This window comes from Tiliqua scincoides, chromosome 6, assembly GCF_035046505.1.
Source record: "Tiliqua scincoides isolate rTilSci1 chromosome 6, rTilSci1.hap2, whole genome shotgun sequence".
Lineage (NCBI taxonomy): Eukaryota > Metazoa > Chordata > Lepidosauria > Squamata > Scincidae > Tiliqua > Tiliqua scincoides.
In genome coordinates this window covers 85,138,341-85,162,313 of record NC_089826.1, presented here as the reverse complement: position 1 = coordinate 85,162,313, position 23,973 = coordinate 85,138,341, and the positions used below count along the sequence as shown (strand labels likewise).

The 23,973-nt window shown below is 47.5% G+C and overlaps 2 protein-coding genes across 3 annotated transcripts in view; one reads left to right on the top strand and one right to left on the bottom strand.

The window, feature by feature from the left end:
• The first annotated feature begins 323 nt into the window (after positions 1-323).
• Positions 324-3,704, top strand: C3AR1 (complement C3a receptor 1). Its single transcript, XM_066632576.1, has 2 exons — positions 324-431; positions 1,890-3,704. The coding sequence occupies exon 2, from the start codon at positions 1,910-1,912 to the stop codon at positions 3,125-3,127; it is 1,218 nt and encodes a 405-aa protein (XP_066488673.1). The 5' UTR covers positions 324-431; positions 1,890-1,909; the 3' UTR covers positions 3,128-3,704.
• Positions 3,705-9,897: 6,193 nt separating this feature from the next.
• FOXJ2 (forkhead box J2) overlaps positions 9,898-23,973 on the bottom strand; it is a 49,030-nt gene continuing 34,954 nt past the window's right edge. Inside the window, exons 2-11 of one of the 2 annotated variants that reach the window (XM_066632585.1) lie at positions 23,254-23,606; positions 20,875-20,949; positions 20,055-20,123; positions 17,868-18,008; positions 17,399-17,597; positions 15,979-16,281; positions 14,630-14,728; positions 14,249-14,449; positions 13,015-13,113; positions 9,898-10,512 (exon numbers count right to left, since the gene is read on the bottom strand). In XM_066632585.1, the coding sequence (XP_066488682.1) occupies positions 10,433-10,512; positions 13,015-13,113; positions 14,249-14,449; positions 14,630-14,728; positions 15,979-16,281; positions 17,399-17,597; positions 17,868-18,008; positions 20,055-20,123; positions 20,875-20,949; positions 23,254-23,586 (1,599 nt within the window). In that variant the 5' untranslated portion in view covers positions 23,587-23,606 and the 3' untranslated portion in view covers positions 9,898-10,432. The remainder of the gene's footprint in view (positions 10,513-13,014; positions 13,114-14,248; positions 14,450-14,629; positions 14,729-15,978; positions 16,282-17,398; positions 17,598-17,867; positions 18,009-20,054; positions 20,124-20,874; positions 20,950-23,253; positions 23,607-23,973) is intronic. The other variant, XM_066632586.1, reaches the window with a different exon arrangement.

The window sequence follows — 23,973 nt, the reverse complement described above, 5'->3', positions numbered from 1 at the left end:
AGTCTAATACACCCTGTGACCAATCCAGCCAAATTTGGCCGAACAGCCAAGCATTGCCAGGTGTCCAGGAATCCTGCAGTTAAGAATGTCCAGATTTGCAGTTTGGCCAACAACAAAGATATTCCTGGAGTTCTACTGATGATGGGCCTGGCTTGGTGATCCACAGCGTACGCAGGCAGGTCCCAGGGTGATTGCAGGGAGGAGCCAGGGAAACTTCCTCCCTGACCTTATCAGTAACTACTATCACTCTTTGAGTTTTGGTTGAATGAGACAGCAGAATTTCTTTCTCAAGAACTGCAGAATGTGAAGCTTCTCTCCCCCACTGCCATTGTATGAACAGAGGATACTGGGACTACAAGTGCATTAACCTCTTGATTCAACCATCTTTGGATCTTTCTCCCTTGCAAACCACCCCACCTCACTTTTAAAAGGTAAGCAATTTACGTTACAGTTGTGCATCACTTAATGAGGGGATACCTTCTCTGATCCCCTTTGTTATGCAATTAGGTTGTTAAGCGAACATTCAGCCCAATCTAGTGCCTTTGTTGTGACACTCAGTCTGCACAGTTCTTTGTTGTGTAAAGAGACACTGTGCTGCAGGCTACGGGAGTCCTGACTGCCTCATTAAGAACCTCTTTGTTGTGCTTTGACCACCTTCCTATATTTGGTCCGTCATTAAGCAAAAGGTCATTAAGTGACACGTGTGTACTTGGACGACAGTAGTGCCAGCTTGTTTGGTCTTCATCAGACAAACAGCAACACAAAAAGGAGGTTTGGTCTTTACTCATAGTCGTATTAGGTATTTAAAAGCCTGCCTGGTGACTTTAGGTTTGTGTTGCGGTCACAAATACTTAAGGATTGGAGGTCCCTGCATTCTCAGTTCTGGGAGGGGGGGGCATTGCAAATGGGAGGGAGCTGTAGATCCATGAAAGATGTATGCTTGATAGGCGGAACGATGGTTGGACTTGGGCAGCTTCTAATGACCCAATCCTAAGTGCTTGTTACAACACCAGAATGAGAGTTCTGATGGGGTAACACATTTTCTGGCTGTTTCAAATGCAATATGCTAGTGGAGGGCGTGACTTGGCTCCTCTGGAAGCAGCTGGGCCAGTGCAGCCACAGACCGAGGACACCCACCACTGCAGGTCAGACTGTTCAGGGGGTGGGAAGGAGGCAGGGAAGGGGTGGAATGGGGAGGTGATGGGGTGGGGAGGAGGGTGGATCAGTCTTGGGAAAGGGGCAGGTTCTGCAGCAGCAGCAGCGCCTGCTGAACACTCACCCCCTTCCCGATCCGCCTTCACGGGTCCACATGATATTGCTGGCACAGGTCCAAGTAGATCCAACGGGCTGGCAGTAGATTTGCTCCCTGCATTCACTTCTTTTTTGCTCCCACCACTTGGAATGACTCCAGAGGGGAAGGTCAGGGGCTGCTTGCACACCACGCTGAGGTTCCCTGCAAAACTTAGTGCTTTGCACCCCCTCTCGCTACGCCACTTCCTGTGCCCTCAAGTGGTGCAATCCAGGAAAAAGTTTCCTCTTGCTTATGCTAAACACAGAAACTGTGCTTAGAGGATTTGCCCCAAGCATAATCCACTCCTCTGTATGATCCTTATTGAAATGAAGTTTGCATTTGTTGTGGCCCATGGTTAACACAGAAATGAAACTGGCTGGGAGCCAAGCAAGAGCACTGTTGTAATCTGTTTGGGCAGCTCCCATTCATTTCAGTGTGCAGCATCTCACTGGATTGCATCCCATGGCTCAGATCCATGTCTCTGCCGCCCTGAAAGGTACCCAGAATCCACTCTCCAAGCTAAGGTTGCCACCTCTGATCTTTAGAACAACATTTTAAGAACTCTTAGGCTATAGACTTTTCTTTTTTTCTTACACAGATTGGAAAAAAAAAAAGACTATGGCTCAATTCCTAGCTAATGACAGCATGTATGAATATCATGAACCTTCCATGCTACAAAATGCCCACCGGTCTGCTGGCTCTCTGGCTATCTTCTCCATCACCTTCCTCCTGGGACTCCCTGGAAATGGCTTGGTCATCTGGATAATCGGCCTGAAAATGAAGCGAACAGTGACCACAACCTGGTATCTGCATCTTGCTGTGGCAGACTTGACGTGCTGCCTCTCGCTGCCTTTCTCCATTGTTGCCCTGGTCAGCCCAGATTTCTGGCCCTTTGGTTGGCTCCTCTGCAAGATTATCCCATCTGTCATCATCTTCAACATGTTTGCCAGCGTGTTCCTGCTCACCACCATCAGCATTGACAGGTGTCTTGTGGTGTTGAAGCCTGTCTGGTGTCAGAATCACCGCACACTCAGGCTCTCGTCTGTGGTCTGTAGCATCGTCTGGCTTCTGGCCTTCATTATGAGCTGTCCTGCCTTCATTTACCGCCAGACCGTGATAGATAAATTCAATAACACCAGATGTGTCAACAACTGGTATAGCAATAGCTATGTGGATGGCAATTGGTTTGATGATCCGTTTTCCAACTATAACACAGATATATTTTCTATTGAACATCCTACCTCAATGCCCAATGGAAATGACAAGGACTTCACCTCAGTTGGAACTTTGGACAAATACCAGATTCCTAACAATGACTCAGTGAATATGGACTTTTATGGCGACCTAATGGACAACCAACCACCAAGTGTCCTTGTCACTGTTACCATCACTAGAAGTGTTTTTGGTTTCCTCCTCCCCTTTGGGATCATGGCAGCTTGTTATGCCCTTATTGCCCACAGAATGCTCAAGAACCAATTCAGCAAGCCACGGAGAAAGGCTTTGCGGCTAATTCTACTGGTGATAGCCATTTTCTTTCTGTCCTGGGCTCCTTACCATGTGATTGGCGTGCTGTATCTCTTGCCTACACTAGAAATGGACTCTTCCGAAACCCTGACTTTGTGGGATCATGTCTCAATTGGACTGGCTTATGCCAATAGCTGCATCAACCCACTTCTCTATGTGTTTATGGGGCGAAATTTCCGAGAAAAGGCACGCCAGACAATGCAGGGGATTTTGGAAGGGGCCTTCAGTGAGGAAGCCACCTGCTCTACGGCCTATTCACAAGAGAGAAGCAAGACGATGGGAGACAAAGATATTGACTCGTCCCACCTCTAAAAGAGATCAGCCAGGCAACAGAATTTTTCCTTTCTCCTGAAGCACTTGATTTCAGAGGGCAGATGAATTTGGATTACAATGAACTCATGTCAACATGAAAGAGAGCAAATCAAACCTCTTTCATCACCTTTTAAAAGCAAAAGCCTGGAATTACACTTGGGCTAGAATTTTATGCCCACTTTCATGGGAGTAGGTCCCACTGAACACCAGAGACCTTATTTCTGAGTAGACCTGCCTGCCAACAGATCAGGAGCAGAAAATGAAACCATTAAAAATGTGGATTCTGTGTCAGTCCAGATTCATCGGTATTTTCAACTCTCCGGTTCATTATTTTTTGAATTTTAAAGAGTGGTTCAGTAATCAGTTCAGATACTTTGACTCAGGTTAAATACATTTCATGCAGAATAAAACAAAGCCAGAACTCACTGAAATCAGTAATCTGGAATTACTGTGGCTGTTTTTGGCCTCATAAGAACATAAGAACAGCCCCACTGGATCAGGCCATAGGCCCACCTAGTCCAGCTTCCTGTATCTCACAACAGCCCACCAAATGCCCCAGGGAGCACACCAGATAACAAGAGACCTCATCCTGGTGCCCTCCTTTGCATCTGGCATTCTGACATAGCCCATTTCTAAAATCAGGAGGTTGCGCATACACATCATGGCTTGTACCCCGTAATGGATTTTTTCTCCAGAAACTTCACCAATCTCCTTTTAAAGGTGTCCAGGGCAGATGCCGTCACCACATCCTGTGGCAAGGAGTTCCACAGACCAACCACACGCTGAGTAAAGAAATATTTTCTCTTGTCTGTCCTAACCCGCCCAACACTCAATTTTAGTGGATGTCCCCTGGTTCTGGTGTTATGTGAGAGTGTAAAGAGCATCTCCCTATCCACTCTGTCCATCCCCTGCATAATTTTGTATGTCTCGATCATGTTCCCCCTCAGGCGCCTCTTTTCTAGGCTGAAGAGGCCCAAACGCCATAGCCTTTCCTCGTAAGGAAGGTGCCCCAGCCCCGTAATCATCTTAGTCGCTCTCTTAGTTTCCTCCCCTTCCCTCTATTCAGCACATGGGCACCCATATTCTTCTTTCCCCGTGTATAGCATTTTGTGAACTTGTCGAAAAGTGGTATTTTTTTCCACTATCTTTTTTTGAAATTTTTTTAAATATTCATAAAAAAAGAAATAATACGTGACAATAATATTTTGGGATGACAGTTTTCTCAGCTAATGACCAAAGGCAAAAAGATTTAGGCCAGCATTTCTCAACATGCCCCTTGCTGTACCACTTTGCATCGTTCACCTGTTGGAAGTACCAGAGAAAATAACTGTCGGTGATGTCATCACCAGTTACTTCCAGATTGGAAGGCCAGATGTAATGCAGCAAACAGTAAGAGGCTCAGAATGGACAGGAGAACTTTTCTGAGCACGCAAGAGTGCTCAATGAAGCTCTGCCTGCCAAACCAAGTCTCCTACCACTGCCTGTTGCATTGCATTGCATGCTCACTGCCTGGTGGCAGGGGTCTGGAGGTGGGTCCTGTTCGTACCACCAGACACCATCTCGAGTACCACTGGCTGAGAAACACTGATTGAGGACCAACCACTTAGGAGGGCTTGGGCAAAGGGATTATTTAATTAATCAGATTAAAATTGCTAAACGCCTCTTTACTTTGAGTTTCCTTTAGGCTTCCTGTTCAGTTTCACAGCCTTCCCCTTTTTAAATGCAATTTCCATTATATCAAACTCCACAGGGCTGCCTCTTTTCTTGTAAGAAGCCACAGGAATTTAACAAAACAGAAAAGAATTTACCCTCTTTGGGATGAATGGTAGAAAGGCAGCAAGAAGGAACAGCTGGGCCAAGGAAACACAAAGAGCTTCCTACTGCAGTTCACAAATTCTTCATACTGTTGAGGCCTTATTGACGGACGACCGCTTGTAGGTGGGCAAGCCTGTGAGCAGTGGCAAGATGACCAGTGTGAGGACTTACCCAGGGCACACGAGACAGGATACAGGGGGTAAGTTACCCAAGCCCAGGGTCAAAAAGGGGGCTTGGGAGCCTAAGGAGTGGAGCCAGAAATGTCCTAGGATCTCAGAAAATGTTTGCATATACTGCATGATGACTACCATTTCCATTTTGTATTTACATACATCATTTTGTGTCTTGTAATTCTTAAAAATTATGATCTAGTGTACAAACTAATCAAAATTATGATCAAGTGATTGTATGAAGTTATGATCCAATGGAGAAGGGAAGGGGCCCAAAAGAAACTTTGTACCCCTTGATAAAATTCCTCTCAAAGGCCCTGGCCTTATCTACAAATCTCTCCTACTCCTTTTAGGATGTGTCACTGGAAAAACCGTTTCTCCAAGTAGAGAAGGCACGGATTGCATCGCTCACCGCAGTTCAAAAGAATCTCCTGTGTGTGTGTGTAGGGATTCCATTCCACTGCAGGCCCAAGACAAGCAAGATGTTTTATAGGGTTGTGTTCACTTCCAATTGACTAAAACTCAGTGAGCCAGGTGTAAGGGAGTGGCGACAGCATGCAGGTACCTTGCTGTCTTATTGTGCTCCCTGAGGCACCTCGTGGGCCACTGTGGGAGTCCGGAGGCTGAATTCAGCTTCCCCTGCACTGGTGGCAGGTAAGCCCACACTGACCAAATCATAAGGCGAACGCAGGGGTTTGGGGAGGGTGGAACAGGGGCATTCCAGGGCAGGGGGGGAGGGCTGGTAGGTGAACCAGGCCTGGAAGAAGAGCGGTGTCAGGATCTGGCACTTAGACCTAATCCTAATCCCCCCTCAGTCCACAGCTGAGGCAGACGTGGCGAGAACTCTGGCAGAACCTCTACTGGTGCTCACCCTCAAAAGGGTAAAGAAGCCCTACATCTAGTACACACACGCTCGGAAAGGTGGTAGAACAAACTCCATAATGGTAGGGTGTGTATGCTCATTGCATGCATATAATGTACACGCTCCCTATTGTAAAAACAAGCAAGCAATTAAAAATAGCAAAATGAAGCATGTCCGGGGCAGGTTCTAGCCCACTCTCTCCTAGTTTTCACCTTGCCTTTTTTTTTTTTAAACATACCCAAGCAATCAAAAAGAGCACTCCCCACTCAACCTCCTTAGGATGACACCACCTTATTTTGTTGCATATGCAAGCCACACGCACCCCCCACCAAAATGCTGAGGTCAGGAGAGGGCTTGCTAAAGTATATTGCTGACTAAAGCAAAAGGCTCCCTGTTTGACAAAGTGACATAAAATAAGAGGGAACCAAATGGGGAAACTGAGCCTACTAGGCATGCTTACCCTTAAGCTAGAGTTTGCAGCAAAGTGACTGCCTTTCATGTATGCGTCATGCTCTAGGCAGCTGCTGCCTCTAGACTTCCTCAATGGGGCTCCAAAGAGGACTTTCCTTTTGCAAGTCAGACATTCAGTACACTGCACGCCACAGAAAACAGCAACGCTAGGCAAGAAACCAAGTTCTGTGTTTTGCATGTCCCTCCTTCCTCAAACCCACTGAACAAGAATAACTTAGGAAGCAGCCATCGTTTATGGACAAAAAGGTGCTCAAGCAGAGCTGTCCTGTGATGAGATCCTGGTTCGAGCTGGGCTGGTGCTAGAACTCCCACCAGTGTCCATTGCATCAGGTAGATCTCCTCCTACAGGACCTCAACCCATGGAACCTTTGCCACTGAAACTTAGCATGTTAACAGATAGAGACATGGGTGCAAGTCTTCATTCAGCCGAGACATTCCTCGGGTGGTGGGGTTTGACCTTTCATTCTCTGAACCTTGTTTGGTGGTTGTGCAACTCCAGTGAAATACCTCTACATATGCCACCTGAGCACCTTGGAAGGGCACGATACAAATATGAACATTCAATGAAAGGGATAATATACACCTCCAATGCTAAAAGCCCCAGTGATGTAGATACATCCAAGAGCCCATCTCCACATTATGCTGGCAGTATGCTGGGCATAGTCAAGGCTGGGTTCACACCAAGCTATAAAGAAACAAAACACTGCTTCTGATTAAAGACCATTCAGATTGTGTCCTTACAGAGCTGTAAACAGAGCAACTGTTTATAAAATGGCATACGGTGCGGCTAACAAGGACAGTAAATCTTTTATCTTCTTCAGAACTTGGACCCATCCAGTGAAACACTGGCAGTAGATTCAGGACATACAAACATAATCTTTCACACAGTGCGGTCACATGCGGTGATGATGGCTACCCACTAACAAAAGGAATGGAATCCATGAAGCACAGGTTTATTAGGGGTTACTAGCAGTGGCTTTCAAATTATGGTGTTGGAAAAGACTTTTGAGAGTTCCCTGGCCTGCAAGGAGATCAAATCAGTCAATCCTACAGGAAATCAACCCTGACTGTTCATTGGAAGGACAGATGCTGAAGCTGAAACTGAAGTACTTTGGTCCTCTCATGGGCAAGAGGAAGGACTACTGCTTTCCAGCATGACTGTCATTCCGCACACATGCCAAACGGGTTCTGAGCTGGCAGTTATTCCACAATTCCTTATATTTTATATGATTTCTTCTGGCTTTGCTAGTCAGCAGGTGTAAGGAGTTGGGCAGGCCACGCTAGCCTAGCCTCCAACACAGCACACAGGCTCTGCATTCCACCTTAGCTGAAAGGCTGTGCGCAGGAAGCTGAGAGCAGCAAGCACTAAGCACTAGGGCAGTGACCAAAAAGGTGCGCTGGTACAATGCTCCATTGGCAGCTGTCTTTCTGTTTGAGAAGTCAAGGAATGATTGGGATTCAAGCTGAACTTCAAATTGCAGGCTTCGTTTCAACAAGAACAAAATCCGTTTCCCAAGAATCTAAACCCAGTCATTCAACTCACCACACAAGCAGGCAGGAATAAATCAAAGCAGGGGCACCAAGAGGGTTAAACCATAAACATTCACTTTAATTAAGAAAGCATGCACAAAAATAAATTTGTGAGGCCACACCCTCTCATCTCCTTGACGTAAAGCATTGTGTGTTGCACTGCGGTGGGTGGGCAGGGGAGGGTTTCTTCTCCGTGGCAGGCAGGCAGGCTGGCCGGCCAGCCCTCTGTGCTGACCCCTGGTTTCCTGGGCAGGTTGCGTCAGCTGCTCACAGTGCAGAATTCCAGTGCTGAGTCTAGGACTCCATGTGTGCAATCCAATACTATCCCACTCAAGAACGATGCAGTTAATTCAGAGGCAAAGGGAGGATGAGGCTAATTTGCACACTGACTGGCGTATATTTACATATGCAAAGAAGGCAGAACTGACTATGTGAATGAGGAGCCTTTGAATATATAAAGGAGTGATCTCGTCTCCCCCCTCCATTCCCACAAGGTTCTCTGAAAGGCCAAGTGACCCTTCTCCGGATATTTTCCTCCAAAATAACTTTGGAAAAGCACTACTTGGTGCCTGGAGGGAAAGTCATCTCGACGTTACGTTCCATGGACTCTCACCAACGAGATCTTCCTGGTCATGTCATTCTCATCCTGGGACAGAGCAGACAACCATCAAAACTCCACCAAAATTCAGCTCAGGGATTCTCCTGTCCTTCCGGAACATGCGAAAATGACCTTTCCCTCCCAGCCAAAAGGCTCTCTGTCTCCAAAATCCAATGAAACAGCCAAGTTAAAAAGCAGTGCTGAAGAACCTTCCACCCTCTGCACAGCATATTCCCATGATGCCTGTGCTTCCAACTTGGTTTTCCCTTCATGCAAAGCATGCTTGCAGTTGGAAGGAGGCAGACTAACACACAGTCCTGCAAGAGAGTGAGTCACGCAAGACACTGCAAACAAAGCAGTGAGGAGAGCCACTCAGTCAGACCCGGTTCCGAATTCAAACCTGCTGGCATGGCTGCCCTTCTTTGCCTTCAAAGGGGCAGCCACACCATTGAATTTCTGCTCTTCTCACCCCCACCTGAATTAAAAAGGCCCCTCCAACAATTCCTGCCAGCTCTGCACTTTTCCCAGGATCTCCTCTATCGATTGTCTGCAGCGAGGATGCCACTCTTTTGCAAGGAGGCAGCTTTGAGCCCCCCACCCAACCAATTCTGCTGAGTGCTACATTCCTCTTTTTTTCCACTTAAGTTCAATCACAAAACAGGAAGCATCAACCACTTATTTATAGAAGGCAAACAAGACTTTCCTCAGCTTCCACCCTCACATCACAAACCCACAACACTTTCCAGAGGAACGAGGGGAGGAGGGGAAGTAAAAATTCAGAACCAAAAAGAAAAAGGACCTTGCAGGAGGAAGGGGAGGGGCACTTTTTGATTTGCATGTTTTACCTGCATATTCAAATAAGAGCCTTGCTGCATTATGAGAGAAGGCAAAAGGAGGAGGGAAAAAAAAAACACTGTGATGCAACAAGCCCTGAGGAGTCTGGTTCAATGGTGGTATCTGACCCACATGATGTGGACACAACCACATCTGCTAAGCTTGCTTGGCCGGCTGAGGGGGGCAAGTGCAAAATGGCAGTGATTGAAAAAGGCAGTGTAGAAAAAAAGGTTAAAGGCCCCCCATGTCTTTCCCAGACACGCCGTTCCTCATCGCAGCAGATTCCTAACCGTAATGTTTCAGGGAGAGAGAGAGAGGCCCTCACTTTCCACTCAAGGTCGCTCTCTCTCTGACCAGCCCAAATTCCAGCTATTTCCCATACCAGTCCTTGCACTTCTCTCTCTCTCTCTCTGCCCTGCTGGTGTGAGAAGGTTTGCAGACCTCAGACCACTCCCTCAACACCAGCTGAACCCCTCCCCCCTCCCTCCCCTCCCCCCTTTACAACATTTAAGAAAAAACATAATTATTACAGACTCTCAAGATCTACGGGGCTCTCTCACTCTTGCAGCCATTAACACACAGTCCCTGGCCACCTTGATGGGAAACGGGGATTGTGAAACGCAAGTGGCAGAGGAAGAGAACGATGCCCTTGAGAATTCCTTCTTCGGAGGTCTTCTCCCAGCACCGAAAAAGTCTTCCTACCCTTCATCCCACACAGGGTGCCAGTAAATAAGTAAAATCCGAGGCTGGTAGATGGAGTGGAAGGGCTGTGCACAATTATTGATGATGATGATGATGATGATGATGATATAATAATAAAGAGGAAGAAAAGAAGGTAAAACAGGGCACGCAAGAAGGGATTATCTTCGGGCAGCATCTTGCGGCAGCTTCTCTGGCGGAAGTAGAGAATATATATCTATATACAGGCAAGGCAAAGAGGCTGAAGGCGCTGGTCTGGTGACCCGGGCTCCAGGCTCCCCTTCCCAAACCCTACACGAGGGAAGCGCTATCAAGTCTGTCACTTGCTAGGTGATCAAATCCCAGTTGAAATCATCAGGGATTTCCTCATTGGCACCTGGAGGCGGCCGCGGAACCAGATGATGACCTGAAGGCATTGGGGAAAAAAGAGGAAATAAATAGTCAAGAACACTGATCTACTGCATACCATCAACTTTCCCTCTGATCTGAACTGGAACAGAAAGCAATTCTGGGTCAGGAAAACGAAGACTCTGCTCCAGAGATGAGGTGAATAAGGCCTACTTTTCATTATTATTAATTGTAAGAAGTATGCTTTTCCCCCTCTTATTTGCACATTGTGAAAATACTTTAGAACTTTTTAAAAACATCCTAGTAGTTCAAGGAATATATTAATTATGAGAATTTAATGCTGGACATGAGGACTATTCAACTGAAGAGTTTATATACAGGCACTGATTTTACAATAAGAGCCATGGTCTAGAACAGGGGTGTCAAACATAAGGCCTGGGGGGCCGGATGCGGCCCGCGAAAGCTTTTTATGTGGCCCTCATGCTTTCAGCTGCTGAGCAGTGCTGAGGTGTTACTGCTGAAAGGGCAGTTCACATGAAAATTGGGCTCTCCCATATCTTGAAATATGATCAAGATTTGTATATTTTCTCTTCTGTCATTTGCAGCTAATCAGTTCTTAAGTGAGAAAAAAATGTTTATTTTTGGTTATGGCCTGTTTAATGACATCACTTCCAGCCCTCAGCAGGCATCATGCATGATATGTGGCCCTCCGCATGAAATGAGTTTGACACTCCTGGTCTAGAATCACTCTTACTGAAGAAGAAACACTGGGCGCAATCCTAACCGGCATTTATGCCAGTATAGGTGGCCCTGGAGGGTTGCAAACGTGCCGTGAAGCACGTTTCTGCCTCCTTAGGTGGGAGCTGCGTCGGCGCATTCAGATGCGCCGACACATGGGCGGAGGCAGAAGCTCCGCCACGGCTCTCACGCTGCCACATATGTCGGTGTGAGCACGCCGACATAAGTGGCAAAGGTAGGTGGGGGGAGGGGTGGGAGGGGGCATTACTGGGCGGGGAGGGTGGACCCAGGGGTAGGTATGCGGGGAGCTGAGGCGGGGCTGGGACCCGACGGTTATGCCAGATCGCAACCCCCGTTCCCAGGGCGAGCGGAGCGGCTTGAAGCCGCTCTGCTCTCCTCGGACTTGCGCCACCTCTGGAGGTGGCACAGGTCCAAGGAGATCCATAGGGGCACACAGCCCTTACCCACAGGTAAGGGGAAGAGCTTCCTCTTGCCTGTGGCTGAGCTGCTGCTCGCTGCAATCCCACATTGGATGCAGCGCAAGTCTCCTGGCTTGCCTGCTCCAGCGCGGGTTAGGATTGCGCCCACTCTGTGACAAGGAATGCAGAGGGTGGATAGAATGAAGGAATGCAGGGGTTCAACTGGTCTTTTCCCTCTCACACAACACTGGAACCAGGGGACAGTCACTAAAACTGAGCGTTGGAAGAGTCAGAACAGACAAAAGTAAATATTTATATTTAACAAATGTGTAATTAGTCTGTGGAACTCCTTGCCACAGGAGGTGGTGATGGTGTCTGGCTTAGATGCCTTTAAAAGGGGATTTGACAGATTTGTAAAAGAAACATCCACTGCAGGTTACAAGCCATGGTGGGCATGTGCAACCTCCTGAATGCCAGGTGCAACAGGATGCAGTTATTTTGTTAACTTGTGTAATCCCTGAGGCACCTGGTGGGCAACTGTGAGACACTAGCTGGACTAGATGGGCCTTTGGCCTGATCCAGTGGGGCTCTTCATATGTTCTTAAGGAAAGCCAAGTTCTAAACTAAGAAAATTCAGCTCAGTTTCTGCTGTTGGAATCACATGTACACATGACTCTTAGCCATTTTCCAACATGACCAGGGACAAGGCAGAAGTGCAAACTACCTCTGGGTAATTTCCACCCAGAGTAAGAAGAACAGAAGAAGGGATTGCTAAGGGATTAATCTGGGGACTTTCTCTGATCTGTTGTTTGAAAGGATGAAACTGGTACACCGAAGCATTTAGACTTTGCACTCAGCACGAGCACCAAAATTGTCATGGAATCTGTGTGCAAGTGTCCGTCTTGAATTGCAAGCCAGATGTTCCATCCTGCTGCCTTATACCCAACCTTTCTGAAATCACAGTATCCTGCTATCATGTTATCACATAATATATATACATTAATGTATTGCATTCCCCTAAATCCAAGTGCACCTAACTGTTCATGCTCATGCACTCTGCAGCATAAATGACTGAAAAAGATCTTTGGCAGCAGCAGGTGTGATCCTCCCTGGCAAATTCTACTGCCCAGTTGCTTCTCTTCCTTTTATTTTGCAGTATGCTTGTAACACTCTGTGCGACTCAGGCTCAGTGTGAATAAGTTGAGGGACAATCTGAAGAATCTGGATGGCAAGAGGAGAAACTGAGCACTTGACTTAGTAGCACTGCCTGTGTTTGTGGAAAGATGACCACAAATGGCTTGCATTTGACAATTGAGCCCTGAGTATAATGGAAACAGCTCAAGCCAAGTAAGCAGTTCTTCATCATTTCATATTCAAAAGATATCTCAACAGTGCCTCCTTACCTGCACGATTATACCCTGGTGAGTCCTGGGTGGAAATCTGATACATTGGAGAGGGCCCAGAGTAAAGATGGGGGGGCTGTGGCTGACCATAAGAGTTCACTAGCAGACACAAAGGAAGAAAAAGAACCATCAGTAGCCTCAGAGACCTGCTTGAGCCTGGAAATGGGAGACTCCAAGATTGATTTAGTCACTTCATCTCAGTTCTCCAGGCCCTTCCTGAGGAGAACTTTGATTGAGATTATCAGGAATGGTTTCTATTAAGTTAGAAAATTCTGGGCAGAGCCTGCTTTCCCAGATGTGAAAATCCAGCTAATAGCAACTTGTCTTGATCAAAAAGAAAGCATCTCATAAAAAGACCCACAGATTTCATCTTCCGCAAAACACAGGTCTGCTTTTGTTGCATTAGTTTCCTCTGTGAGTTAATTCATATAGCTCCCCAACACTCACTACATGTCTGAATATTATGGCCATAGAATTTACTAAAATCTGCAAGTGCAACACTTAACACTTTCTCTTCTGGTCTTAGTGGTCTTTGAATAGGTCAACAAAGGTCACCAGCCCATGAAGGTATTTACTAACCTGCATGCCCAATTACACCAAAGCAAGTCATTTTTGCCACATCAATAGGCTCAACAAAAAAGACATACCAACTCTTTTGCAAATTATAATAAACTCCTCCCCTTCTTGCTTGGAATAATTTCTTACCAGAGAAAACAGACGAGTGACTATTTAAACCCTGATGTTCCAGAGTATGTCAGGTCAGATGGGATCTGATCTTCAGTAGCTAAACATTTACAAATCAACACTACAGCACTGTTGCTGCCACAGAATGAGTGAGATGTGAAGTCCAACATCTCATGTCTGATATAAAAGTCAGAAAACATTTGGGAAACTGGTGAACTATGGAGTAATCTCTTTCATACAATTCATTTTCTCACTGTACTAGCTGGCCATGGAGCATGTCTACCCATTTTGAAGATGGCAGATATCCTAAAGCACCCAACTACTCTCCCTCATCCCAGTTCACATGAGGGACCAGGCAGAAGAGAACAATGTCATATGACATCTCAGACACTGAGATCAGATGTGACAAAAGCGTAAGAATTGTCCCAAATGGTGTAACCTTGTGGGGTGGGTTCAGCCCATCCTTAGCAAGGATGCCACAGAAATGGATGTGGCTCAGCCACTGTCCTGGCATGACAAATGCCCTCCCAAAATGCCCCGCTTAGTATACCTTGGTTCATGGGCTGGTCTTGTTTGCCACTATTCATGGCACAGGACTCGGAGATTCGGGGAGGTTGCTGGGGACCTCCCAGGTGAGGGAGCTGACCAGTCTGGGTGAGAAAGTGATTGAGGGAGTCACAGAGGTTGGCAATGTGATGCTGATCGAGGGTCCAGTTCTTACGCTCAGCTTGGCGCAGACTCTCCATCAACTCTGCAGGGGGCCAGAGAGATAGGTAAGAAACCAGGTATCTTGCCCAAGAGCTCCTTCCCTACATCTATGTTCCCCCTCTAAGCTTGTGGAGGGTCCCTTTTCCCCTCTCTGCCAGGGTGTCAGCTGAGGAACTGAGAGAGAAGGGTGCAAGGAAATAATGCAACATGAACTACCACCCACCTGAGAACTGGGAGTGTTCAATGCTAGACCAGTTCAGTCGATTCACCATCTTAAAACTTTCTTTCAGTGAATCAATGTTAGAGCACCAATCAGGAAATGCTGGAAAACAGGGGGCATCAATCAATCAATCAATCAGGCACAAGACCTCACTCTTTCCCCACTACTTATTCCAAAAGATAAACATGAGTATATTTCTCAACAAAAATTCTGAAAAGAAAGGAAAGTTCATCTTCTCAAGACCGTTTCCCTGTTCACGGTATCCAAACAAGACTCCTGGCCCTCATCTACTTCCATCTACATGGAAACCCTGTTCCTGGGATGGAGATCTCTGTCCTGGAAGTAAGAACAGAAACTATGACATTTCCCCCGATTTCTCTTTGATGGAGGGGCAGCCTTGCAAGTACTCATGCTTCTAGAATCGGTGAACTGGTTTTCCCAGGACGTCCCAGTCAGTCTAAGTTGGGAATGTCTGGTCCCCAAATGCTATCTGGGGCTTACGGCAATGGATCTCATAAGTTCCAGCTTGGCTGCCAGCACAAACAGTTGGAAGCTGTGTGCATGCGACAGCAGCTCCTGGACGCCCTGCCAGAGCAGGCAATGTGGTGGTGGTGATGGTGGTTCTCGGGAGGATCATGAGTGGAACAAGGCAGGCGGCATGTTTGAGGGCAAGAGGGCATGGATCTTGGAGGTGTACGCCAAGATTCTATCCCCCTTATATCAGCCCAACACACCACTTGAGACTCCTCAGACTTATGCCAGTTAAGGAGACCCATTGGTCGCGAAGCACTGCATGCTATTTAATTTTACTTACCTGCCCCAGGTTGTCTGGTCACCCCCCCCCCGCAAAAGCATGCGGCACACGCTCCATCTATGGAGCGCACGCTGCATCCTATGGGCTGGCAGGGGCTAGGAGTGGGTGGCCCAAGACTCTCATTACGATCATCATCTTAGTCACTACAGATATTAACGTATACATCGTTACTGTACTTCAGGAGGTGGGGGAGGGTATTCGTGCTTCAGAGGCGGCCCTGGGTCATATCGCAGACATTACGCAGAGGCCACATTGGGGGTTCTGCATTATCATGGAACTGCAGCCACTTCTGACTGCAAACGTGTGTTTCCTGCATTCACACTTCACATTTTTAGATGCACCTTTAAAACACTTTGTGTACACCTAAGAGTGCCACATGTGAAGCGGCCCTTTACGACTGGCCCGAGATGCACAGAAATCCTGCCGCAGATCTGGATTTAGAGCCCGCCGCTCCAGGCCAACAGCACCATCCTTGGCCCAGGTCATCTCTCCTTCATTCCATTAATCCCTCTCACGGTTTTGTGACTCTGAAACTCACCAAAGCTTGCATTATTGATGGAAGCCTGTGGCTGCTGCTGCTGTGCGTGAGAGTGCGGGTGGTGTTGCTGATGCTGGTGGTACCCTCCATGCTGCATTGGAGAGGGATGAATGGACATCACAGGTGGAGGGCCATAGCTGTCACCCCCTTGTTGCTTGCTGCCCTGGGACGGACAGCCTTCCGACGTGGGCGTGTGGAGTGGGGGTGCAGCTCCCACTGAGGAAGGCAGCTGCTGTTGCTGTTGGTGGTACATGTAGTAGTTGTGGTTGGAGGGCTGCATGTCACCCAGGAGGGAGGAGAAATCTGAAAAGCAGATTTTAAAGATTTAAAAAAAAAACATTAAGAGATGCAGTTCAAAGGGATGGCTGCCTCTGCACCAGCTCTTCCCACGAACTGGGTCCCAAACGTTACCAAGCATAACGTAACTCCTATAGTCAGTAAAGAAATGACCACATTTCTGAAAGTATTTTCATTATTCCCCCCAAAATCTCCACACCAGCTTAAATTCACAATCTCTAAGGCCTTTTCCTGAATGAAAATTAGGACAGAAAAAGACAGGCATCTGTCAGGGGATACTGCCCTCCAGTGGTGGTTCACTGAATCCCAAAGTGGGAGCAGAAAAAGCGTTCTCTCTCTGCTACCTGTTCCTAGCTTTTTGCCCAATCCAGCAATGGGTCATTCATTTTCCTTGCTGGCTGGGTAAGTCCCTAATTTACGTGCCCAGATAAAAACTCCTCTTTTCCTTATTGAGCACCCCTAGATAGCAAGATCTTCAGCTTCAGTGTCAGGGGGTCTTGTTAGCCTCCTTTCCGAAGAGTCTCTTACAAGTTCTGCTGATTCTATACCCATCTGCAATTCAACAGTCTACAAAAGAGTAGGTTCAGCTGAGAAGAGCCCAAAGGGGACTTGGAACATGTGCTTTAGGGCAGGCTGCCTTCTGTCCAAAGGGACGGGTGTTGCTTCAGGACAGGAGCCCCACTGTGGCCATAAAGCTGAGCCAAGAAGAGATCTAGCAGGCCAGGCCGAATCACCTGGAATGAACTTTTCTTTCTGGAAAATGAAACCATCCTCATTACAGAGAGCTGTCTGGGATAAGCGCTCACTTCCTAACCAGGGAACCTGTCAAGGTGGCACACAGCTTTTTCCACACACTGTTTTGGCCAGGCCAATTTCAAAGCAGCACAGCCCAAGCCAAACAGCAAGCAAGCCATCACTTTATGATCTCAGGCTGGAGCAGGCAGGGGTCAAGAAAATCTGAGGAGGAGCCAGGTGCAGCCCATGGCCACAGGCTGGTCATTTGTGCCACAGCAGACACAACGGACCAGTGAAAGAAGCCGAAAGACAGACAGAGTCCTTGCCTAGGGACAAAACCAACTCTACCTCACTGCCCTTTCAGACCATGCCAGGCACCCAGACTCACCATGTTGGGAGGAGGAGGACTTCTCAAGCATGGATTTATAGAGATTCCGGAAGGACCAGCTCAAATCCTGGAAGTTGATCTCAGAATAGGAGAATTTCAAGTCGTGGCTGGTGCTGTAGTGTGGTGGCGGCACATCTGTCCCTTCGCGGCCTTGTCCTCCTGCAACGGTTGCAGCCACATCCACAGGCCCTGCACCCTGCTGAAGAGGAGATGAAGATCCAAATACGGGATCCAATTCATCTTGCAGAACCAGCAACTTCCTCTGGAGGTTCCCACCTTCACTGCTGCTCACTCTGGACCCGACCTAAACCACATCACTGTGCCAAATGCTAACCACCCACCCCTCACCTTCAGTGCCGTTTTCCATTTCGCAGGATCCAGCCCTCCTTTTTTTGCCCTCACCTACTCATTGCTATTCCTACTCCTGCTTCTCACCACACCGCCTCTTGCCAGGCCCTCTTCCACTCACCTGACTGTAGTTGCTAATAGGTGGTGTGCTTTGCAATGACAGCTGTGGGGTGGACTCCGGGGACAGGGACGATTCTGCACCAACAGGGACAGGCCCACGTGGGCTCTTGCTCGCCTCTTGCTCTGGAGAATCCTGTGATAACTGTGGTCAAACGGAAAAGCAAAAAGTGTGTGTGAGAAATTGAAGGACAAAAACCTGAAGAGAAGCAGACAAATGAATTATAGAGAAGTCCAGGGGGCAGAGGATGGCACACAGTGGTTCTATAATTTTCTAGCACCAGGACCCACTTTCTAAAATGACACTCTATTGGGACCCACCTAGCTTTACAAGACTTAAAAAAGGGGATCTAGAAAGAATTTATAGCAATATTTTATTTATTTGCAAAAAAACCTCCCATAATTCACGGTGATCCATGCCACAGTGACATCAAGACTAGACTATTGTAATGAGCTATGCATGGGGCTGCCTTTGAAAGTTCAGAAACTACAATTAATGCAGAATGTGGCAGCCTGTGTGGCCACTGAGATAGGCGGTTCGACTCTGTTGGGCTGCTTTTCCAGCAGCAGCAATGGTTGCCCATTCATTTCCAAGCCCAATTCAAGGTATTGGTTTTGACCTTTAAAGCCCTATACGTTTCAGGGCCAGGATATTTGAGGGACTGACTACTTCCATACAATCTGGCTTGTCTTCTCAGGTCATCAGAGAAGGTCCTTTTACAAGTGCCGCCAACTAGGGAGATGCAGGGGGCGTTGGCAGCAAGAAATGGGGTTCTCTCAATAGTGGCACCAACACTTTGGAATTTTCTCCCCCTTGAGCAAAGAACTGCTCCCTCTTTGCAGAATTTCCAGCAAGACTTTATAAATTTAGGCAAGCCTTCTGAGTTTTGGCCTTTTAAATTAATATCTGGCTTTTACAGGCTTCTCCTTCTTAGGTATTGCTTTACAGATGTTAATTATGTTTTATGGTTGTTTTTAATGATTGTTTTAATGTTTTATGGATTTTTAGGACAGGGCACATTTATTTTAACTGTGTTTTTTCTTTTTTTGTATCTGCCCTTTTGTAAACTGCCTTGACTCCCCTTGAGGAGAAAGGTGGGGTAAAAATGCCGCAAATGAATAAATAAATGACTCCATTTATTGTATTGAGGTAATCCCAATGAATAACCTCAAGGCTTGAGTGGCTGAGTTGTGTGACCCAGCCTTCACCTGCCCTCACTAACTGTCACTGATGGACTGGGGGAGGGGGGGAACACACCAGAAAAAAAGTGCTAAAACATTTCTCTCTCCATATTTATACAAGCCTGCAAACTGCAGGAACTCAACTGTATACTGGGCAATTAGCAGCTATCTAGTGTTTGAATAGCCTCAGTGTTTAACACAATTAGTTACCTGATCTTTCCATCCCCCTTGTTCTCACTGGAGGCTCTTTGGGACCCACAAGAAATTGGTGGGGCATGACCCACCGTTTGAGAAACACTGGTGTATAGCATTCCAGTTGACAAGTATCTGCCCCACCACAATTCTGTTCCCAAAGCCACATTTTGCATTCCTTGCAGTCGCATAGCCAGAGGAGTGGGGGCACACGGTAAGTACTGAAAGTACTGCAATAAGCTGCCCCTCCCACTCTCCGTCAGAACCATTCTGGGCAGTGATAGCAACACACAGGCACTTGGCACCCGAGCATTGCTGTTGCTGCCCAGAATGGCTCTGATGGCGAGTGAAGGGGGGCCACTTACATGGTGCGGTGTGGTGCCTGCAAGAACTTACCATGCCCCCCCCCCACTGGCTACATTTCTGATTCCTTGTATTCTACAGAACCATGACATAACATCCGAAGGTTGCCAGTTCGAGGCCACCGGCACCGTGCGACCTTGAAGCAGCTGACAAGCTGAGCCGAGTTATTCCATCTGCTCTGAGCGTGGGAGGATGGAGGCCAGAATGTGAAACCAGATCAGAAAGGAACATCTGAATGTTGTGGTTTCTTGAAAGATAGAACCTTCTTTCAATTGTAAAAATCCCTACGGGGATTTAAATTGCCTGCCTATGTAAACCGCCTTGAATAAAGTCCGAGGAGAAATCTGAGGACCAAGAAAGGAGGTATAGAACAGCCCTAACAATCCTCTGATGCCTGATCCCCTTCCCCTCCCAAAAAAGGGACTTTGGGGGTCTGGTGAAAAGTCACACTCACATCATCTTCTGGCAGATGCCGCCTCTTCCGAGAAATATCAGGACAGGTATCTATTGTCCAATAAGAACCCTGGAAAGGAAAAGATCTATTGGTGAGCGTATAAAAATTAGCCGTCATCCACAGTGTTAGCAACAGCACCACTGCCATCCACAATCCTAGAGCATGTTGATTGTCAGAGCTGTCTATTGTACATGCTGCCTAAGACATATATTTCCTCTGCACTGTAATAATGCACTTTACCAACGACCACCTTAATTTCTTCTTTGCAATCTCATAAATAACTCTACAAATCCTTTAGTCTCCCTGCAAGGTCTTTCGGGAAGAACAGGCTGGACAAGAATAGCAATTCTGAAGTAAAAATATGAAACTGAATCACCACTCCCACCCACTGCAGCAAGGTTTCAGGAGAGGTGCCCTATTTTCTTCTCCTTGCAGGTCATTTCAGGGGTCACAAATCCACTTTTACAGTCTAGAAAAAAGCCCCACTGCTTTTCCTTTGCTTCCCCAAATGTACACAGCACAAAGTACCCTGCATCAGATTTTATTGATGGATATGGAAGAGTGAAGGTTTAGTGCTTTTCTTTCCCCCTCCTTGAGGTGAGCAGTAAAATATCAGCACACTGCTTTTCCATAAATCTGTAAGCTATTTCAAAAATCTGCTCTGCCTTAAAAGAAAAAAAGAAACTGCTCTGCCTGCATTTTGACAGCTTGTTCACCTTTGTCCAGTTTTGCCAAAAGGAGGACTGGGGACTGAAGTTCAGTGCAATATTGTCAAAAACCTGTCTGAATGAGCTGAGCCAAACCTAGCTAGATTCCTCACCTTTCCAGGATCATCTCGAGGGCGAGGCACTTTTCGAAAGCATTTATTCAGAGACAAATTGTGCCGAATTGAGTTCTAGAAAGAGACAAAACAGATATGCATGTATTAGACCCAAGATTTATCTGTAAAGTAAAACAGAATAATGTCTGAAAGCACAATACAGTTGTTTAAGAAGTCTGGTCAGTCACCAACAGTGCTGATATTCTGTTTATATGAGACTGGGCACACACTTCAGCTATTGCACATCTGGGAAGCCAGCACCTTTTTTACAAGGCAAAGGGAAAAGGATCTGGAAGGGAGAAGCAGTGGGGGAGAGGCAGCCCGCTTACGTGTTCTCCTGCAACCTTGTCCCCACACAGTGCCACTCGTTTCTCAGCTCAAGTGGACAGATATGGGGAAAGGAAGTGGGCCTCCTCCTCCTTGCTCCCACCTCTTGTGGGAAGGTGGCAGCCAGGCTTGCAACTCAAATCAAAACAATTCCATCTTAAGCGCTAGAGCAGGAGTTCCCAAAGCGTACACTGCAACACCTTATGCCATTGCTGTGCACTCACAGGGTACCACAGGCTGTCTCTAGTCACCCTCCGACCTGTTCCCCCAAGTGCCACCATCTTGGATCTCATGAAATCTCACCAGATTTAGGTACAACCATCTCAGATCTTATGAGATTTTATGATTCAAGATGGCAACATCTAGTTCAGCCAGGAAGAAGAGGCTGCAGGGGCACTGTGAGCCAGGTAAAATTGGAACCACTTGTCGGGGCCCCTCCCAGAGGCCCTGACCCCCGACTTACCCTGGAGCAGGCACCCCATGCCCAGGGTGGGGAGGCTTCCCTGTCCTTGAAGGGGGCAAGGCAGGTTGGCTCACCCCAACAAGCCAGAGGGGGCTGGCAGGGCAAACAAGGAACATTGCAGGAAACAAGCCAGGGACAAGAAAGGCCTTTTCTGCCCCATCTGGAGGAAGGGGAGGGGCCAAAAAGGGGGCAGCCTTGCTCCATAAAACAGGGAGGCCAGGGATGAGAGGCAGTCAGTGTGAGGCAGGGAGCTGTGAGGTCAACAGCCCCTGCTCCTAGGCCAGGTTTGGCAGCTCTGCTAGGGAGGAGGACAAGGGTGCTGGAACCCTCTCCCCCCTTCAGCCAATCTGAGGCCTCCCTGGGGGTGGAACAAGCCTGCTCCAGGCCCCTCCAGGGCAGGGACCCTACACCACTGCACTAGAATGTTGTTTCTGCATCGCTCTTGGGTACTCACTGGGAATTTTTGAATCAAAGGCGACCGGACCCTCTCTCAGGGCTGATGCTTAACATTTTACAGCTTCAACTCATCCAGAAGTGGATACTGTGATTTGTCCATCTACGCTCCTTGAAACAGACTTCCAGTTAAGTGATTCAGGGCTGATTCACACAGCCACCTAGACTGCTTACTTCAGTTGGTGCAAATATAACATGCGAACACCATTGTGAACCATGTACGAAATTCCACACAGCTTGTTGCAAGCATACCAGTAGTCTGCGCTAATGGCAACTGAAATCATTGGTTTAACATGGCATATGCATGCATAAGAAGAACAAGGTGGGCGCTGAATTGTGGCAATTTGGTTTTACAACTGAAACTGTATTACCTAACGAGAGCTCTTGGGATGGGGAGACGAGGTCTATGAAATAAGATTGATATAATGAAAAAATCCTCCTCGCAGGAAAAAAATGCATACATGTTAAGAAAGATGTCCAACTGCAAATCAGCCTGGGTAGGGGCAGCGCATACCCCCACACTGCCTGAATCCCCACGAGCACTGCTTTTGCATGCACGCTCAAAATAAGATCCATCTTGTTTTTTGACACTACGTAACACACCCTATATAGTGGGCCCTAGGTATCAATGGGGGATCTGTTCCAGGATCCCCTGGATAACTGAATCCACGGGGAGGCCCTCAGGCGGCCTCCTGGACTTGACCAGAAGCGGTTTCCAGATGCATCCAGGAGGTGATCCGAGGCCCTGCCAGCCATGGGCTAGCCACCTGTGGATATTCAAATCAGCAGATACAGAGCCCACAGTACACTGATTGCATAATGCTACTAATAAACAAGTACAGGGGACCTCTATATTCGCAGATCCTATATCCATGGACACACTTATCCACGGATTAGGTTCGGACCCCCCAACGTGTACACCCCTGAGCAAACCCCTTCCGGAAGAGAGGGGGCAGCCCACTGGGACCACAAGATAGGCATTCATCCATATCTGCAGTTTCAGCTACCTGTAGGGGGTTCCAGAACAGGACCCCTTTGGATAAGGGGCAGGCCTGTACACCCCTGGTAGAATATTAAACACTGGAACGGGTTCTTAAAGAGATAAAAGCCAAGCCTCCAGAGCTGGGTGTACTCACCTTCCAGCCAATGCCAGCATTCTTGTAGTAGGGAAAGTTGTCACAAATCCAGCGATAGATCTCACTAAGGGTCATCTTCTTGGCAGGTGACGAGTTGATGGCGTAAGTGATCAGCGTGGCGTAGCTGTAACGCGGCTTCCCATCCTGGTGCACTGCCGCATCATCCTTGCTCAAGGTGGCATTTGGGTCTGTGGGGGAGCCTGGAGGACACTTTCGGCCAGCCCCTGGAGGACCTGATTGTGAAGCGCCTCCTAATTTCTCAATGGTGGCTCGAAGGGTGAGCTGCGGGAGCCAATCGATGGAGGTGAGGCTGCTTTCCAGATCAGAGGCCATGGTGCTAGAGGCAAAGGTATCTGTGGCAGAGAAAGAAATAGACACAGATAAGGCTATTAAAGTAGGAAGCAAATCATACGGCTCTTCTCTCCCACTACGAAGAGGGTTAAGGCCAAAACGAAGGCTGGGTTTTTTTAAAGACCTCAACAACTCAGTTTCAGAAACTGTTCTGAATAGTTTACAATAGTTCTGAATACAGAAACTGTATCCCAAAGTTAGGGATAGCTATGTATTTGCTCATGAAGATGCAGAAGTTAGATTTGTACTTGGGATGGGTGCAGGCCTGTCTGAGTCAGTTCTAGGAGAACACAGACTAGAAAATAGCCATTTATCTGAACTTCAATGAGTGCAAATACCCTCCAGGCAACAAGAAAGATAAACTATGCA

What these genes read in the sequence shown, in the direction of transcription:
- C3AR1 (XM_066632576.1), top strand. Translation starts at nt 1,910, where the DNA reads ATGGCTCAATTCCTAGCTAATGACAGCATGTATGAATATCATGAACCT.